The sequence below is a fragment of the Clinocottus analis genome, unplaced genomic scaffold, assembly GCF_023055335.1.
Source record: "Clinocottus analis isolate CAN_PGR_092001 unplaced genomic scaffold, fCliAna1.0.p SCAF_2, whole genome shotgun sequence".
Classification (NCBI taxonomy): Eukaryota; Metazoa; Chordata; class Actinopteri; order Perciformes; family Cottidae; genus Clinocottus; species Clinocottus analis.
In genome coordinates this window covers 19527251-19546427 of record NW_027175931.1, presented here as the reverse complement: position 1 = coordinate 19546427, position 19177 = coordinate 19527251, and the positions used below count along the sequence as shown (strand labels likewise).

At 41.9% G+C, this 19177-nt stretch overlaps 1 protein-coding gene across 3 annotated transcripts; it reads left to right on the top strand.

The window, feature by feature from the left end:
• The first annotated feature begins 6 nt into the window (after nt 1–6).
• On the top strand, nt 7–17338 carry kiaa0753 (KIAA0753 ortholog). 3 transcript variants are annotated; one of them, XM_068585675.1, is made up of 19 exons: nt 7–421; nt 914–1210; nt 1325–1592; nt 1739–1848; nt 1944–2006; nt 2421–2633; nt 3201–3387; nt 4066–4253; nt 4482–4603; nt 5200–5352; nt 5937–6026; nt 7342–7429; nt 7682–7753; nt 7889–8059; nt 8372–8453; nt 8539–8565; nt 8658–8766; nt 14740–14967; nt 16638–17338. In XM_068585675.1, exons 1-19 carry the CDS (start codon nt 299–301, stop codon nt 16783–16785), a joined length of 2739 nt encoding a protein of 912 aa, XP_068441776.1. In that variant the 5' UTR covers nt 7–298; the 3' UTR covers nt 16786–17338. The 3 variants fall into 3 exon arrangements, with proteins under 3 accessions (XP_068441776.1, XP_068441778.1, XP_068441777.1); XM_068585677.1 differs by lacking the exon at nt 5200–5352 and having other exon boundaries at nt 16638–17337; XM_068585676.1 differs by lacking the exon at nt 8539–8565 and having other exon boundaries at nt 16638–17337.
• The last annotated feature ends 1839 nt before the right edge of the window (nt 17339–19177 follow it).

Sequence of the window (19177 nt, the reverse complement as noted above, 5' to 3'; positions counted from 1 at the left end):
CTGTTATCGTCATGGCGGCGATTCAAACACTTGAAAAGCTTGAATTAATATTGAATCAGTTAACCATGTTCTATATTTTAGTTCACTTCCAGTTAGCGACGCTACGTGCATAGCTAATTTATATTTCTTTATAAACAAAAAAAGACGACACAAGTGATGGTCGAGTGGGTTATGTTGAGATTAATTTAGCTAATGTTTACAAACAGTTAACAAGTGTAGTTAGCTTGCTAATGCTAACCCTTTTGCATTCAGCATTGTTAGCTATTTTTTCAAGAGCTCCGCGGTTGTTTCTGCTGTGATGACTGCACAGTTTCTGCTGAGTGGCCACTCGGTTTCTGAAGGACCGCAAAGTCGAGAGAGGAACTGGGTTGTTTCAGGTCCGAGCCGAAACAATTTAACTCCTGTCATGTCCCAGACCAAGGTAAACAACAATGGATTGATGTGCGACACCTAAAGAATCAGATTCAGTCTGACACGACAGCGCTGCAATACATCCTACATTCATGAATATGGCGTTATATTTTGTTGAAACTGTGTTCGAGAGAGGAAGAGAGTTTTGATTAAAGTTAACAACATATGCTTATTTATGGGATTGTAATGTGTAGTGCTGTTGGATTGGATCGCGTTGTACAAAGAGGTCTTCCTAATATTTAGTTTACCTATATAAGGGTGAATATTATAATCACCTCTCTTACTAAACAAATACTTTTAAAAAAAGAGCTGGTTGAATGTTTATGTTTAGCTGGTCCTCTTTCCAGGTTCCCTCTGTTGACTCCTAAGAGCTTTTTGACATTCTCCTGGATCCATATTCATTATATCTTTATATGAATTTGAACGTATCAAATTGTGACAATGTGCTGTTTACATCACATACAAGGTGAATTAAGACATTGTGGTATCTTACACACCACAGCTATTGTTCCATAAAGACTTCCCTTCAAGTACCAGCAATCGTGCCACCCATGTATGGCCGCCAGCCCCCATTGTGATAGAAAGGCTGCTGCCTCCGCCGTCAGAGCAGTGTGAGAAATTGGAAAGCACCAGAAGCTCCATCAGCTTCACCACTCTGTCAGAGGAGAGACTGCAGGCTGCGGTGCGGCTGGCTAAGCGAGATCTGAGTAGAAGGCGCTTTGAGTCACTGACTAAATCCCCAGCAAAACCCTCTCAGGAGGCCTCCCTCCATGAAACTAGTGATAAAGAGCTGCTTCAGGTAAGTGAGGTAGAATAGTGGCACACATTTTATAATTGATAGTTAGCAGGTTTATTTGTTTTTAAGGAATTATTGCCACTTTGTTCAGTAAATAACTTTTTTCTCTCTCCATAGGAGCTTACCGCCACTCCGAATAAGATCAATTTGAAGACCTCTACTCCTAAAAATAACTCAACCCGATCTGGAGCCAAATTGTCAGCAAACACACCCCGGAAGCGTCCCATTTGTCCTATGCCCCCGACTGGCCTGTCACCGCCGACCAGAGACCTTGGCACAAGGCAATTAGAAGAAGGCAGACATGCACCTTTGAGCAAGGAGATTGGCAAGCTGCAAAATGAGCTGGAAGTGTATATTCGCAGAGTTGAAGCGCTCTCCAACAGAGGTAACTCACAAAAACAGCTTGTTACATTAGGATTGTGTCTTACTGTTGATAAGATTATTACATGATTGTACCCACCAAAATCAATACACTTTTCATATGATATTACATTACAAGTCTAATGATGAATAATGGTATTTAAACATCAGGGGGGGAAGTAGAGGAGCCACTCGAGCCTGAAGAGCAAGACAAGTTGGAGGTGCGCAGGCAGAAGCAGGCAGGACGCTCAGCACGTGACATCTATGTTCTTCAGCAACAGGTATTTAAATCTTCACCACGTCATTGAAATAGACCTTTTACTGACTTTTTAATCTTTATCAATAAACACTATTCCTCTAAATTGCTATTTAAAAGGTAAAAGAGATACAAGAAGATGTTGAAAAACTACAAAGCCAGAAAATGGGGAACACTAAAAAGGTATGTCTTTAGCATTGTCACACATGTACTGCTATTTAGAGCTCATTTTTTTGTTGATGATAAAACATTTATAACACTTTGTACAATAGCTTTTTTTTGGTCCCTCGAAAGATAAATGTTCTTCACGCCATTTATGTATATATACACACCAATGAGTGGTGTGAAAACACAATATATTAGTTTTATTTCTTTCTAAGAGAGGTGTTCAACAAAAGACCAAGCTGTTTGTTATATACATGAAACTCAAATAACAGTTTTTAATGTGCCAACATTTTACCACATTATATAATCCTCTAAATTAATATTGTTTTTCGCTAAAAGGAGATTTCATATAGTTTTGAATGCTGAGAAAAACTCATCAATCTATATGTTTTACTTAATGGTAAACTGATTTACTGGTTGTTCTTCTTTCAGTCCATAATAATAAACAGGCTTGCAGCTGCACACCGTGGGACACTTCGGGTCTTACAGTTGGTGGTCAATCAGCTTTCAGATCTTTCTCATGGCAAGGTACCGCCTTATCACAAAGCGCTGAGCCAGCTGATTCGCCAGCTCTCTCTGTGCTCAGCTAAGGTTGATGCAGAACAGGGTTCAGAGATGGCCTTCGACATCTTGCAGAAACTAGCGGTAAGGAGCATAAAGTACAAATCAAAAAGTATTTGAACTATAATGCAGATGTTCATTGTTTTGGCAGCATTCTAGCAAAGTAGACTTGTCATGTAACAACTATTGTATTGATGCCTACTTTTTAGATTTATTTATCACTGTGTAATTGGAGGCCTTTCCAAATAGGTCTCCAAACAATATTAACGGAATATATAACGGTATAGTACAGCACAAAAAAACCCTCCTATTTCCTATAATCCCTATATATATATATATATATATTTATATTTGTTAATAGCACTTCATAATAACTGCTATGAAGCATTATATAATATAATTTACAAATGGTGAATCCATAATTTATAAAGTCTGGAACAATGCTTTATAAATGATGAATGACGTGTTTACTCCCACCTCACTATTGCTTCATAGCATGCAGTTATTATAAAGTGTTGCATTTTTTAGAATGACAATTAATTTAACAAATCTTGTTGTTTTTTCTACCATGTTTTCTTATTTGATATTTCTACAAATACATCTTATTTTATGGAAGCATCGTTTAATGTTTTGTAACTCTATTGTGCTTAGACTTTGGATTCTGCCCTTCATAAGCAACAGCTGCTCGAAAAGATGCAGCAGATGCAGGCCCAAGCACATCCTCCATGTAGTAAGTCTCCACAACACAGCACTTATCCTATAAGTGCACCCAAGGGTCCCAGCACCTCAACTTTTCGAGATCCTCGCAAACCAGGAAATCCCAAAAGAGCAGTCCACGGTAAGTGCTCTTTTGCCTGGACTTAGTTAGCATGTTTAAAAGAGTTTACTTCTATTTAGTCTGCCATTTGTACATGTTTTTTTTCATTTCTACCATCAGCAACAGTAGTAACCTATATCATTTATAAACCTTATGTTGTATTTCCCTTCATAATTACCTGCCCAGAAAGTACATGATGTTTCGGCCTTTTGATGAATGACAACCAGTTAAGTCTCCAGAGTATCTGGAAGTCACCGCAGGGCTTTCGTGCGGTTGTGTTGGGCCTCCCACTGTGCTTAAACGGCTGCAAAGGGCTTAAAATTGATAAGGAGCCATAAAGAAGTGATAGGAATAACAGGACCTTAAGTGCAGGACTCCGACTGATGGTCCCCCACTGCTTCATCTTATGAGCAGCCAACTCCTGCTGGCACCCATTGGGTTGAGAGGCATCCCGTGGAAGAGATAGCACAAACACCTACAATGAGCTTAGGGATTCAACTGGTTGTCAAGAGTGTTATCTTATTGTTTTTATTGGAGTTGTGGTGTTGTGTCATGCCTTAGCCTCCCAGGCTCCAAGCTGATTTACTCAAGTTTAATAGTGATAAAGGGCTAAAGCTATTCCTTAATTAATTTTTATATGGGATACAATTTGTTAAGATCACAACAAGTCAAATGTTTCATTTTCATTTGTGTCATCAGGTAAGAAAATGACCTCACAGAAGCCCAGGAGTGCTTCTCACCAGCTCATGAACAGAAGAGAGGTGCCCGGGGCTGGCCTGCAGAGCCTGGCCCAAAGAGAGCTGCAGGGACGACCTCAGAAAAACCACACCTGCAGAAAAGGAGGGGCTCCACACTGTGGGAGAAGCAAGGCTGACATTATAATTAAGGTGTTGGCTTTACATCTACAAAGCTGAAAACTGTATACAGATATGTTGTAACATACAATAAATTCTTCCTATTATATTAGACACAGTGGGATATCAGTTTCATTAAAACCCACTGTAAAAAAAAACATATGAAGGTTTGCCAGAGGTCAAGATTTAAACAATGTGTGTCATGAAAACAATCTTAACATGTATTTTGTGGTTGTTTTTTTTTTATCGCCCCGGAATCAGATACAAGAAGCCGGTTTCCAGCAGCCTACAGTCTCCTCTCAGCTCAGAGTGAACCAGGTCTCTCCCAAAGAGCACTCTGTGCCCTGGATACCTACATCCCCTCACTCTCCTACTCTACAGCGGTAAGCCTTTTACCACTCGGTACAACTGATGACATGTTGATTAAAAAAAAAAAAAAGAAGCAGAAGCTATTCTTGTTCACAAATGTGCCCTCAATGCACACCAGATGATTAAAGTCATTATAGTTGTCTATGTTATGTACTGTAGAGCTGGAAACTCTAATGTCAAGGTAACAGTGTTCCGGTATGAATATATTAATGCATTGTGCATTAATGTGTCCATGACACGATAACATAAAAATATTTAAGGAGGGAAAGTGCGTGGAGAGACCACTAAAAGGTTGTTCAGTTTCCAGCCAGAAGGTGGATGTGAGCAGGCTGCATTATAAAAATAGTGTTTCTAGACTAATAGCTCAATATAACTTATATTCACTATGTAATTGGAAGCCTTTCCAAATCGGTCTCCAAACAATATTAACGGAATATGTAACGGCATAGTACAGCACAAAAAAAATCACTCCTATTCCCTATAATCCCTATATATATATATATATATATATATATATATATATATATATATATATATATATATATATATATATATATATATATATATATATATATATAAAATCCCAATCCCACTCTTATTATCCCACCAGATCTCCTCAAAGGGGAAGACCAGAGCCTCGATGTCTCTTTTCTCCCATCAAGCCCTTGTCCAGCCCTCCTAAGCAGCTGGTGGACGCTGGTCTGGGACCAAAGCTGGCCCTAAGCTCCGAAAAAAAGATACAGGCTCAGAATGAAGCATTAAGGTGAAGCCCATCGCCTGCTAATCATATCCAACTTTTAATCTCTTCTATTTATGAGATATTTCATAACGAAATGTTATACTTCCTTAGATGAGTGATAGATCATGATAGATGAGTGGGGGGTGGGTCGTCTTTTATACTGCACATACTGTACATCATGAAGTCTGTCCTCGCAAGAGAAATAAAAAATAAAAAAAAGCAATATGAATGGAATCTTAATGAGTCCTTTCTCTGTATTTATGGAGTTATTTCCAGCCTCTTTGTCAGATCCCACTTGCTGAGAGCCACAGGCTATACTCTGACTCTAATTCAAAGTTAATTCTTTCCCATAAATTAATCGAGGTGGTTGCTTGATTGAGGCCGTTTCTCTTTGTGATTCATAGCAGCCCGGTTTTCAGTCGTTATAAGCGACACATTGATTGAGTGTTCCACATGTCTTTGTTTAATCAAATCTTAATGACTACAATTGTGCGTTCCAATTAATTGGGAGCTAAGAGCCTGATTTTAGAGATGAGGATATAAGTATTTATGTGAAATGGTAAATTGCTTGCATTTTGCTTTATTTGATGATTGCTGGCTTGGTACAGGAACGCCTGGCTGGATAAGATGATGACGCAGAGACCGAAGGAGCTCAACCAGCTGAGTAAAGAAGAGGCTCAACACATTCAAACATTAAGGTACAGAAGCAGTATAATTATAGAATCAGCATTATATGAGGGGATGTAAGTTGATGGTCATAATGTTGTATCAGTTGTTGAATATAAATCAAGCCAAACAACAATGCGTTATTGATCCCATCTGTCCCCAGATTGCCAACTTGTATATTAAAACAAGAAATATAAAACACAGAAAAACATGCTGACAGCGAGACCAGTTGACTTAAAAATTAAATAGAATTCCCCATAAGACAAGTTGAATATATGTTAAAGCTGCTACGAGGAACTTTAATTTTGTGTTGATTTTGTCAGTCCCTGTGGACAAATGCAGTAGAGTTCCCTTTAGAAAACCTCTCATTTTACTGCAGCATCATCTCACAGTTTGCCCTGCTCAGTCCTGGTGAATAATAATAATATATGTGTGAATGTATCCTGTTTGAATGCTTGTCATTAAAGTTATTTAAGAAGAAGAAAAAATGTCCCATCAATAATATTTAAGGTCTCTTGCTGTCAACCCGAGCCAGTAATCCACACAGTAATCTGCCATACAACTCAATGCCTCACAATTATAAGAACAGTTACAGCGGGAACTACCGCATGGACATAATTACCTACAAACAATAGAACATAAAATAATGCAGGTTGTGATTGCAGCAGCATCCCATCAGCACCAGAGGGAACATATGCTCTTATAGATCAGCTCACATTTTCTAATTACTCATTGGACAGTTTAATTCACAGCGTGAGCAGTGCACGGCTTGTAGTCAACATTAGGGCCATAAAACTTTAATTGCGTTTGAGCAAATGTGTGGGTTTGCCCTTGTTGCTTTCTGCTTCCTCACAAATGAAGAAACAGCCAATAGGGCTAAAACTTGCCAAGTCCCAAGGCTCCTTTTGCCTCGTGGGTCATTGGGACGCATTAATGGAATTCCTCCAACGTTAATGTTATTAGTTTGACTATAGTTTTTTCTCAGATACACATTAATTTAGGACTGAACTTTTTTTTTAATAGTACAAATCTTCTAATAAACTTCATGGCAAATAGTTGAAATCAGTCTCTCTTTTGAAACTTATCTGAGCCGTAGTCGTTGTAATAATCAGCCTCTCCAGTTACATATATCAGGATTAATTCACTACACTTCACAAGTTTGCTTCTCTGTCGAGTGTTGACAGTTTGATGCTGTTGATCCGTTTCTTTCGCAGTAAATATTAACAAGCCCGACAAATCCGGCTGTTTTTCTGTAGAACCCCATCGAGCTTGAAAACCAATTAAAATGTGTTTGGATTTCTCTAGCTTCTGTGACAGCTTGCAGTGTGGGTGTGTTTTGGTTTACAGGTCAGAAATTGTCTCGCCAACTCAGTGGGCTGAGAGCGCTGAGCAGAAGGCCAGAGAGAGAATTCAGCCGCTTCTGGATGTAGCGCAGGTAGGAAGACTTGTCTGTTGTCTCCGCAGTGACAGGTTTTTACTTCCCTTTCCTTCCTCTTACATGCCACCTTATAAGAAGGGATACAATCAATGCATCTTATTGGTTAAAATAAAACATTTAGCAAGTTGTATGTCACAAAAGTCAAATAAGATGCCACTCTTTTAGTAACTGCGTTGTATTTATAGACTGTGAGGAAGTACATAATGCTTGATTGGTGGGACTGAGTTTGTTTTTGTCCGTTTATTTCAGCAGATCGGGGAGTCCAGGCCGAGGATCAGCCCCTCGCTGAGGATCCGGCTGCCTTGGCAGGCTGCAGAGGGGGTGAGCTGTGGCAAAGTTGCCAATACTTCCCAGGGGAAAAGAATATTGGTCTATAAGCTATGATTCAGCCCAATATTCTGCTCATATTCTTTTGTGTGCGTGTGCGTGTGCGTGTGTGTGTGTTTTCCTCCACAGGCAGCAGGGAGTGCTGAGCAGCTGAGTGAGGCGCTGCTGGAGGATCTGCTGGAGGACACAGCGAGGGCGGCGTGGGCAGCTGAGACAGACAGGCAGGTTGAGGGCATGGCCCAGAGTCGGCTGCAGGCCCCCACCGTGGAGAGTATGCTGCTTCGTATGGAGGAGATACAGGTGAGAGCTGAACCAATAAAAGGCCAGAAGCGCAACGTGGAACCCGAAAGGTCACCCGTGATTGAGTTGATACTGTGCCTGTCTGTTGTTTACTGATGCGTGTCTGCTGGCATGTCTGCTGGTGTTTTCTCAATGTTTAAAAAAAATAATTGATTTTCACTTTTTTTATTATTAGCTGTATTCATGTTATATGTTGGACAGGAGAGAAATGTTTTTCCAACTCCTCTGTATATTTGACACATGTTGAGGAATTGAAAATAAAGCTGACTTTGACTTTTTATTTTATATGCACGTGTGTTTTTTTCTGAGCAGAAAGACCAGGAAGAAGTGAGGAGGCGGGTTGCTTCCATTGCCTATTCAGACCCTCTTTACTGGGACCGACCAGGAGCAGCAGGTACAAAAAACAACAACAAAAACACACTCCTCCTCATCCTCTGTGACTGCGTTGGGAAAAGTGATTACCCTCATGTCTCCTGCAGGTGGAGACAGCGCTACAACTGACAAGAGTAGGTGAATGTGTCATTCTGACTCTCTGCTCTGCTTGCTTTTTGCATCCGTCTTTCCCCTGCTCCACTCCATCCCTCTCTCTTTTTCCCAGGACCTCAGTGCTCCAGGCCAGGATCTCCTCAGCCAATTAAGCTCACAAGGCCAGTGCCGATTCAGAGCTCCGCAGCGGATATTGTCCTAGAGAAACCTGTGGAGACTGGGTGGGTTACTATGTCCTTTACCTGTTTTTCTTTTGCAATCATACGACGCATCATTTCTACCTGTCGTATTTTGCTGATTGACTTCTCCTCCTCCTCCAGAATATTACCTGGAGTGCAGTGTCAAGATTTGACCTTTTTAATCTTTTAAATATGCTAAGTAGCCGGCTCCAACGCAATACTAACATGACACTAATATGACACTTTGCTGAAATAGAAATATACACATTTGAAATGTTGGGTTTTTATCACTTAGAGAGTCTAGGTCACTTTTTTCAATGCACAGTTTTAGACTCCTGTTGTTGTGCTTCGAAACTATGCACAGCAGCAGCAGCATCATCATCCACAGGAAATCATTAACCATATTGGTTTGATTAGGCTTTAATGAAAAGTAAACTGGTTAATGTTTTTCCAGCGACGCACAGTCAGTGTTAGTTTTTTCTCTCCCACATGACGTGTTGTTGCCCTGTAATCACTCTCCCACCAGGACTCATCCTGCAAAAACTCACTTGGTGACTCCCGTACTAAGGGCACAGTCTATTCCTGACTTGGGCTACAGACTCCACAGAGAGACCCTCCACTGCCCAAGGCTCCTCTGGCTGCAGCTGCTCTTATGCTCAAGTTAATGAGAAACTTGGAAGGAGGAGAGAAGAGAGTGTAAGGACTAGAAACTGTTGACACAGACAAGCCAACAGTACGCCGCTTTTAACACATTCAAGTGGCAGCATCAGCCAAATGAAGTCAGTGCCTCAGGCTTCGGTCCCTCATTGGATACCTGGGCTCGCATCCACTGTGACTCATCATAGACTCTGTCTTCGTAAGACATCCATCAACTAAGAGCTCTATTTCTTTTTGCAAACAAGGGCTCGGAAGTCAGCTATCTAGTGGCTTGTCTTTTTGAAGAGTTGTTGTGTTGAAAGTCATTACTTATTCTTTCATCAAAAGTATTCTTGCAGCTTCTTAACAGCGACAAAGTCATTTGAGAGCTGCCAGCCCCTTTGCTTTGGAACGGCCTGAATGCCTGCAGCACAAAACAGACAAACCTGGCTCCATCGCTTTTATCCTCAGTCCAAATTACAGCACCTTTTAGAAAAAGCGTCGGCACCTGCGTGGACATTTTCAGTTACTCACTGTCGATGTAATTAGGATCCTTTTTTGCATTGATCAGTTGGAAAAAAAATGTTGATGTCAGAGTGAATACAAATCTCTTTTTAAATGCAGCTAAAGTTAATGAATACAAGACGTCATCGATTAATTAAGTAGCTCATCATTTCAGCACAAGTCTGTTCATGTAATATGTTTATGTATTCTCTATAAAGTTCAACTATTGGTTGACGTTTTCAATGGAAACGTTAGATCTGTTTTCTGTCGGTACATTGATCAGCAAAGTCCTTCTGTTAACATTGACAGTATTTTTATTGATTATCATTTGTAAAACTACGTACCATAGCTTCTAAAACATTGTCCACATTAGTCATGTTTTTTCCCCTCTGAATGAAGACTCCTATGATTTAAATTTGTTCAAAATCTGAGAGACAGCGAGTGCGATTACTGGCGGCGGCGAGTCCGCGGCAAACGTGTGGCAGGCGTCAGCCATGTGCCAGGAGCGCGGGGACTCAGTGGCACCTGTCTGACTACTGGCCCCCCATTGTGGCACCTGACTGACTACTGGTGGCACTTCTCTGACAGCTCCTGGCACTGGCAGTACGTGACACTTCCCGACACCTGACTACATACAAGAAGAGGACAAGTGGAGATTTCTTTTGTATTTAATTAAAAAAGTATTGTGGCCTAAATTAGTTTCCTCCGTAGAGTGGCCAGGCTCCTATTTATATTCAAGGGTTTAAGATCTACGTGATGAAAAAAAGGGTATTCTCCAGTTAATTATAATGTATATAATTATGTGGTTATAATCGCTGTTGCGTGTGCGTGTTCAGGTTTACCTTGTGGAAAAATTATTCCAGTGTTTATCTTAAACTAACAGTGCCGTCTCCTTTAAGTAGAATCTCATAATTGTTGTGTTTTATATATACACATAAGACGTGAGAACAATTGCTTGTAATTATAACTCTTTATTCCTCAATATACTAATATGACACGATATCGTCAAATAAAAAAGGCTGGTACAATATACATATTATATAAGTGTAATATATTATGAAGTGAAATGTGAGTTAAGTTTTCAAAAATACATTATATATCTATCTAATATATTTATCTATTTGTACACTTAGGTATTGACAAAAAAGGGGAAAAAAACACAGCTCCTCCATACTATGATCATAAAACAGATTCAGGAAATGTGGCTCCACCCACTCAGCTTATGAGCTTCTCAACGAGTGACATTTGCTTTCCGCTGTTCGGCACTTGCAGCGGACACGACGCACCACAGACACGTCGCACACGCCGCAGACACGTTGCACACGCCGCAGACACGCCACAGACACGCCACAGACACGCCACAGACACGTCAGAGACACGTCAGAGACTTGCCGCTTGGCTGACACTTGGCTGACGTCTGCCACACACTTGCCGCTAGGAGCCAGTTCCGAAAGGAGGAGCTCGGTCTTGCTGGTGAATCTTCTTCGCCGAGTGCCATTGGGATTCTTTCTGTGCTGGCAAACAATTATACGTTTGTTTCCAACGAGCAGACGGAGAAAGGTCCTTTTAAAAAGTAATAAAGTCGGACATAGGGAGTCATTTGGTGTGCCATGGAAAGGGAGGAAGTGTGTTAATTAGGCGCATTGTTTTATGGAGCTGTCTTTTGAGGCCAAGAAGTTGCCTTGTAAACGGACAGTCGATGAGCAGGCTCTCTGTGTCGAAGGCGCTTAAATGACCCCGGGGACACATTTCACATCACTTAACAGGACATGAGGTGAAGAAAAAGAAGAGTCAAACCCAAATTTTACCTCACATTCAAGATGGAAAAAAAAATGACATTAATAGGCACAAAAGTAACAGTGATAATTTGTTATAACATAAAATATCATCTGAAATGTGTTATGTCATAGTACCTTATTGAATCTAATAAATGAAGTTGAAACATTATACATTTGTAATTTTACATTTTGCCAAATAACTAACTATTTAGCCAATTTATTTAAAATAGTCAATTGTGATAATATTTAAAATATCTATTGATAGCTTCAGTTCACTGAATAACACATTTTACCATATTCTTGGCAAAGCAATACAACAATAAACAATATGGAAGAACGGCATATTTGCCACAGATCATGTGAGTTTCAGATGAATTTCAAACGAGACACTAGCCGACACTGACTTGCTAAAACTGGTACATGCATGTTTTTTGTATTCGCATAGCTTTTCCCTCAGTTCTGCCGATGTGATTTTTTTTCTTCTCAGTTATCAGGTTCTCTCTTTCTTTTCTGTCCTCTTGTCTCGTCTCAGTGTGACTAATATCAAGATTACGTGTTTTCCTTTTAAATTTCCATGTACCTCTTTGGCGGGCGGGTGTGTGCGTGTGTTTGTGCGTGACAAACCCTTACATCCTAGCTATTTGTATACCTGCCAACAAATATGTTTGTGCAGCATAAACTACCTGGGGCTTTGGGAGAAAGGGAAACGTGGCTACGACGGAGAAGAGGGGCATGCTTTCATGTTGCTTGTACATCACTTGCATCAGCATGAAGGCAAATGGCCTTCAAATGCAGTTTGTTTGTGTGTTAATCCTCCGTCAGCGTTGGCTCCTCTCTAGTGTTCAGTGTAGCCGCATAGCAAGGTTTGATTTTAAGGGGTTTCTAACAGCAAAATGAGCTTGGAGCTATTCATGTGTGCCGTCTCAGCCCTGATTGGCTGTTTACAACCCACATCGCTCAGCCCAGAGGGACACATCAGTCGTTGCCATCAGTAGGAAAAACAAGTAATGTGTGCGATCTTATACCCCTCACACATGCTTGTAAACACCCAAAGGAAGGAAATTAGTGACAGCAGGCAATTTTTTTTTAAAGCTTCTTTAATTTGTATTGCCTGATGACTTTGAGTTTATTGCTTCCCGATTTTTATTTTAGGGGCTTTTATGTCGTCGGTGAAAGGAAGACTAATGGGGAATGCGCTTTTCAAACATAATACTTTCAGATGATTCGGTAATAAATGAAACGAAGCAGATTTTAATTGAGTTGTTTCTGGTTGCTCAAGCTACGGTTGTGGTCAGCGCTGAGGCTCGTGGTTACCTATGAGTCACGACGTCCGACATCCGGGCCTCTCAGAAGAGAGTTCTACGAGGTAGTTGTTTACTTTACGGCAATATTTCAACCCTTCCGTTTTGACATGTCACCGGGGCCGAGCTCCTGGAGAGCGTTTCCAAAAATACGACAATACCTCGGCTGCTTTTGTGCTCGAGCTATCAAGCGACCACACAGACAATAGGGTGAGGGATTTCATCTTTGGAAACATCAGCAGATCGCCAGATAAGATGTATGTATCCATGGTGAGGAGCCCAGAAACACACACACACACACACACACACTCTTTCTCACTCGGCTGATGCTGAACAACCAAACTGCAGCCGCATCAGCAGGTCAAACAAATCAATGAAAAGATGAAAGCCCCACTCAGCAATATTTTAAACCTTTCATGCAGTTTTTTTTCATCTGCTCTCTCACTCCACGGCCCCTTTGTGCACAGCGACGGTTGTCCTCACAGGCCAAGTGTCACGTGTAGTACAAACATGCCGCGTTGCACAGTAAACAGCCGCTTGGTAGATTTTGCACTCGTGACGGCTCCCACCCTGTGCAACCAGTCGTGGCCTCACATTCACAATGAAGACGACGTGATTTAGAAGGTTGTCCTTCTGGAATATCACACCTGTCACAACACTGTGTATTTTCCTCCCCACTATTCGTCCTCCGGCTTTTTCTTTCTGGCTCACCGGGGCTTCAGTGAACCTCGCTCCGATCGGCCCTTTCTTTCTCTGAGTCACACTCGTCTTTGTTCGACTTGGCTCCCTTTTGACGCATCGCATATGGCACTGTCCTTTTGCCAAGTCCCTGGTTTCCTGGGTGATACGTGGCTGCAGTTTACTTGAGAAACTAGAACACATACTTGAAAGGGGATCTTGCTCACAGCTCTCACTCTGTCCATTTGTTTTAATGGTTCAGACGTCTCGTCTGTGCTCCCCTTTCAGTCACACACACGCATACACACACCCGTTGAATGGAATGTTTAGCGGAGATGTTGTACATTGTTCTTTCTTGGCCTTTAGCTCTCTAATTGAGCTTCTTAAGCCATTACTCTTGTATAGTTAATCGCCTATTCACAGACATGTATTCAAGGTTAATCTCGGTCTTGGCAGTTTTCTCGCAACAATCTGTGAGTTGTGTTTTGTTGTTGGGAAAACTAGACTGGTTCACATTTCTTTTTGTCTATGGCACAACACCGGCGTCGGTGCTATTCTGACTGATTCAATCGGAAGTGAATTCACAGAGTGCCGTGTTGTTGCTTTTGCCACATCGGTCCTCAGATGCCCATCAGACTTTAAATCGACCCATTTCAGATTGGATGCCAAGTCGACTGTGCTGACCTTTTGATATTTATGGCCTCGCCGCAGTGTGCAGCCGCCAGAGTCAAAACAGAAACAAGTTCAGCTGAGGCCGGTGGAGCACAAAAGAGAGGCACTTCGCTTTGGGAACCGCTGCAACACTAAATATAGCACCGACGGCCAGGCTGATTTGTTCAAGCAGCCGGGATTATAAAGCCTGACCATGCCAATGCCCAGCTGTGCCTCTACTCTACTCTGATCATGGGGGGGCAGGCGAGAAACACCTCTCGCCAAAATTCATCATCCTCTGTGCCGTTATATCCTTCTAACGTCAAGTGTTTCTCGTCAATCACGGCGCTGCACTCCATTGTGGTCTCCCTGCGATAAATGACTTTTTCACTCAGGAAAACCTTTTACCCAGAACGCTCGGGTGTCGCGGAAATCCTCCCGTTGAGCTTTGTCTTGTGTTCTCTCAGACACAGCGTCCTCTCCGAGAACAGCCTGGCCGACGAGGCTCCCCAAGACGAACGGCGGCCCAGACACAACACCGTGTTCCCAGGCGCAGCGGAGAGAAGCACCGCTCTCTCTGTGCCAGGCGGCATGCTGGGAAACATCCGGCAGTACCGGGAAGACTACGAGACCTACCTGCGCGTTGTGGCCCACGAGGCCGTCGGCAGCTTCAACCCCTGGGCCGTCACAGACCGGTAAAAGACTAACAGGGATCCTTTCCCCCCGTGTGTGACAGAACCTGTAGTTAAACTGCGCTTTTAATGAATTCTGTCATCCGTTTTTGTCTTTTGATGTCTTATAAGAATATCTCTACTACGTATAAACAGCGTCGCACATAGAAACAGGATCTGTCCCCCCACCGCTCTCTGTTTTGACCATAGATGTGTTCAGTCTTCCCACTCTTGAGAGGATCACACAGTTAATGGTTTGCATAGTGCGTCTCTGGTGTTCACCAGTATTCTTCTCTCCCACTCACAAATTTGCATCCCTAACAGAATTCTTAAGTTGCTGCAATGCAGAAGACTCCGTCTCATCTGTGGGAACATACTGGATCTGAATACGTTTGATATACCAGCTCTAAACTTCCCAGAGATAAACTATTCTCTCGCTCTCTCTGCGTCACAGATGTGTGTGTGTGTGTGTGTGTGGGATTGTGAGCAGCTCGATAAATTGACGCTGCCCAGTCCCACCCATGGGACCTGACGGCTGGCGCGGCTGGCTTATTAACAATCCCACATCAATTAATTCACATTTTCAAGAGATGGATTTTTACTTTTCTGAATTTGGAGGGAAAATGAGGATATTTTGTGAGGGCAAAAGCCAGCCAATAACCTCAGTGTCTTAGCAGAGAGAACACAAACAAATAGACATCCAAACCCCCCGCGATTCTGGAAATGGGCCTCCCAGCAGAATGAAAGAGCGCCGCTCTTTCATGATGTCTGCTAACGGATTGATTGCAGAATTGAAAAACTTTAGCACAGAAAACATTCATACTTCGAGCTATTTTTTATTTTTTTTTTGTACTGGTGGACATATTAATATGCAAATACACAGGAATACAGAGTATTAGGATAATACTTCTTTTATACATGAATATCAAGCGTGTGGCGTACTTGTGCATTTTGAACTGAAAAGCTAATTTAGTTTTTGTGATGGGATTTCATTATATTTTGGCAGGTTAAACATCCTGAGTCATGAGGAGAGCTTATTAGTGTTATGCATAGTTTCTAGTGTCTGTTCCGCATCCATTCTTCACCGTTGTACCCTGTGTCTGGTGTCGAGAGCAAGCATTCTTGTTTTGAATCTTGAAAGGTCATGGTAGATCAACAACACACAATTAACTCCTGCACTTATCTCCTGTGTCTCTGCTTCAGGGCCCTGGTGTGTGTCTTGACCCAGATATTAACAACACTGACGTTTAGCTTGGTGCTGCACCGGTCTTCTGAGTTCTTTTGCTTTTTGAATGAAGGACAAAATTAGTTTTGATATCAAGCTCAGAAGGTCAATAGAAACTCTGTTTCGGAAAAACCTGTTTCCATTACACTTTCAGTATTTAAAATGAAAATAATGGCAAAAGGTTGATTTAACATGTTTCAGGTCCCGAGCCATTATTTTTTTATTGTGTCCAACTTCCTTATATATTGGCCAGAACAATACATAATAATAATAATAGGGAATAATACAACCATCATCACCGTCTGGATCATTTCTAGTTTTATGAAATAGTTGTCACATGTTTTATTGGTTGGGATGCATATTAAATTGTCAGATATTAGAATCTGACATTTCCATGAAACTCAAGTGTGTTCATAAGTGTATTCAAGCGACTGTGTTTAAGCGATCTCCTGTCCCTGTGCTCCCTCAGCCTGGCAGAGGAGCTGCTGTCTGAGGCTCTGGCCGACGTGGCAGCAGAGTTTCAGGATGTCGTGGAGGAGTACGCCGAGGCCATCTTCACCTCCGAGTTCCTCCAGCCGACCCAGTCGCCTCCTGCTTCGGCTGCGGTCAGCCAATAATGCGACGTTCCGGCATCATGAATGTAGCAGCTTCTCGTGTGTTTATTTCAGCACAAAAGATGTAAATATCAAAGACTTTGAGTCTTTTTGTCGACCGAGGATGATGATTACTTGTAATCTTTCTCTAGTTTCCTGGGTGGATGTTTCACTTCTGAATGAAACTCTTTCACGTTTGTACTTATTTTGTTAATTTACAAAGATCTATATTTAATTGTGATTGTAGATAAATGTTTTTTAATGAAGCCACGGCAGAAGAGATTGTTGAATTGCACAAGGAGCATTATTCACACAACTCTTTATGGTCCATCTGTAACTGTGATTGATTTCCGCTGCGAAAGTTAGTTTAGTTTCGATAAGCTTGGAGAGACCATTACAACATTACAGCAGATTATAAGATTACCCCCCCCCCCCGTCCCTCCCCTGCACTTGGTTTAAATCTGAGGATTACGCAGTCTTTCTATGGAATACGGGAATAAATGAATTGCATACGGTCCACGTTAAAACGATCTTGGAAGCTATGGACAAGTTGATTTCCTCTTTTGTAATGATGTCTAATAAAGGATCTAAACGCAGCAAAACACTTTATCTCCTCTCACTTATGAACATGTTATCCCACTAAATTTTGACCACAATGATTTTTTTATTTTTTTTAAATTCCTGTTTATTTATTTCCTCGGAGCCAAATAAACTACGGCCTCCGACCAACTGGATCCCGCACAATAATGGGCAGAAAAGTCACTTCTGAATGCATGCAAAATAAACGTGACAGACTCGGCAGACCAAGGAAATGTCGGAGTCCCTTGAGAGCAACATGAAAGCCGTGCAGTAAAAGCGGTGGGGACACAGCCAGATGTTGCGCTGGCCTGTGGGGACCAGCCTCTGACAGGGGACATCCAGTGACTGAACGAATTAGCTCACATTGAATCAGCTGCCTTCACTCTCCACCCGGCTGACTTCTGTGTGGGCGTCTGCATACGTGCAGGCTTTCACAGGCTCCAGCCCTGTTTCTTTCCTCCTGAACCAGGACTGATGGAGCTCGGGTTGGCCTTGAGCGAAGGACCCGTCATCACCCTGACGAACAGGCCTGAGGTTGTCCTGACATTGGCGGCTGGGAAATTACTGATCTTTTTCAAGTGCAAATTTCTGAGAATCTTTTGCCTTTGTTATGGTTCAGAAATGTCAAACGAGTCTGCCAAGAGAATTTTGAAAGATAATATATTTTCAGTTAACACCACTTAGCATTCGACTGTGAGACTTGTCAACGAACCAGAGTTAGCTCCTGACTTTCTTCATGTACATCTGTCGCATAAGCGTTAACATTCAGTAGCAGATGTTACAGTTCAGAGACCAGAATCAGCACTGGTTTGCACATATTAGAATTGCAAATGGTCAAAGAGCTTTTGACCTTGCCACTAGCCAGCACTGACTCATTGTCAAAGCTATAATTCAGAATTGGTGAGGACACAGATAGTGTATTGAGTGAGAGCACAGGTGCATCGGGGCTGCGCTGTGACGTGGGTCGCTTATAGATAGCTAGAGAGATAGAAAACTTTATTAATCCCCAGTGGGGAAACTCATTTGTCATTATAGACAACAACAGACTCATACAGACAACAGACAAAAAACACATAAGAACACCAAAAAATGCCATGAAACAAGACAACAAAACACATAACCGACATAGAGAGATGCTAAATTTTAAAAAAACAAACACACAACTAAAGGTGTTCATTGAAAAATCCAACTGCTGGCGAGACAAAAGAGCTTCTCAGTCACTCGGTCGAACACTTTGGCATCCTGACTCGCTCACTGAATGAACTTCTGAGTCCTTTAAAAACACAGCGTAGTGAATTCCTTTCAGAGGGAACAATATTTTTTAACTTGGCTCCTTGATCTCTTTTCCAGACCTCCAGTGAGCAACCTTTAATCATGTATGCAACCTTTTCAGCTAATGCTCCGGACTCTAACTAGATCAAATTGGCTCATCATGTCTGCTGTTCGCTCCATGATGTTCTGTTGGAGGGAAGGTTTTCTCCCGGAGCCATCTGTCATGCAAATACTTTGCATTGTTTGCTTTTTTACGCCTGGTGAAAGTTCATTTTCGTCAAATATATTTTGAGGCTTCATTCTCAGACACCTGGGAAAGCTGGGCAGCTTTCGACTGTTAGCCATCTGTTTGTCATTAATTCATGGCGTTGCTTTTTGGGGATAATCAACGGTCTCAGAGCCAGAAGCTGGTTATAAAAGAAGTGAAGAAATGGAGTCCCTGCAGAGAGTCAGCTGAATTCACAGTGCCGGATTGTGAGACTGTAAAGCTTGTCTGTCGGCCTCAAAGCAGATGTGAGTCTGAAGCAGTGGATACAGCAGAGTTATGGAGAAAACCCCATTACGG

What these genes read in the sequence shown, in the direction of transcription:
- kiaa0753 (XM_068585675.1), top strand. Translation starts at nt 299, where the DNA reads ATGACTGCACAGTTTCTGCTGAGTGGCCACTCGGTTTCTGAAGGACCG. An exon ending in CTTGGCAGGCTGCAGAGGGG is followed by an intron (nt 7,754 to 7,888) that starts GTGAGCTGTGGC and finishes TTTCCTCCACAG; the next exon opens with GCAGCAGGGAGTGCTGAGCA. An exon ending in TTCGTATGGAGGAGATACAG is followed by an intron (nt 8,060 to 8,371) that starts GTGAGAGCTGAA and finishes TTTTCTGAGCAG; the next exon opens with AAAGACCAGGAAGAAGTGAG.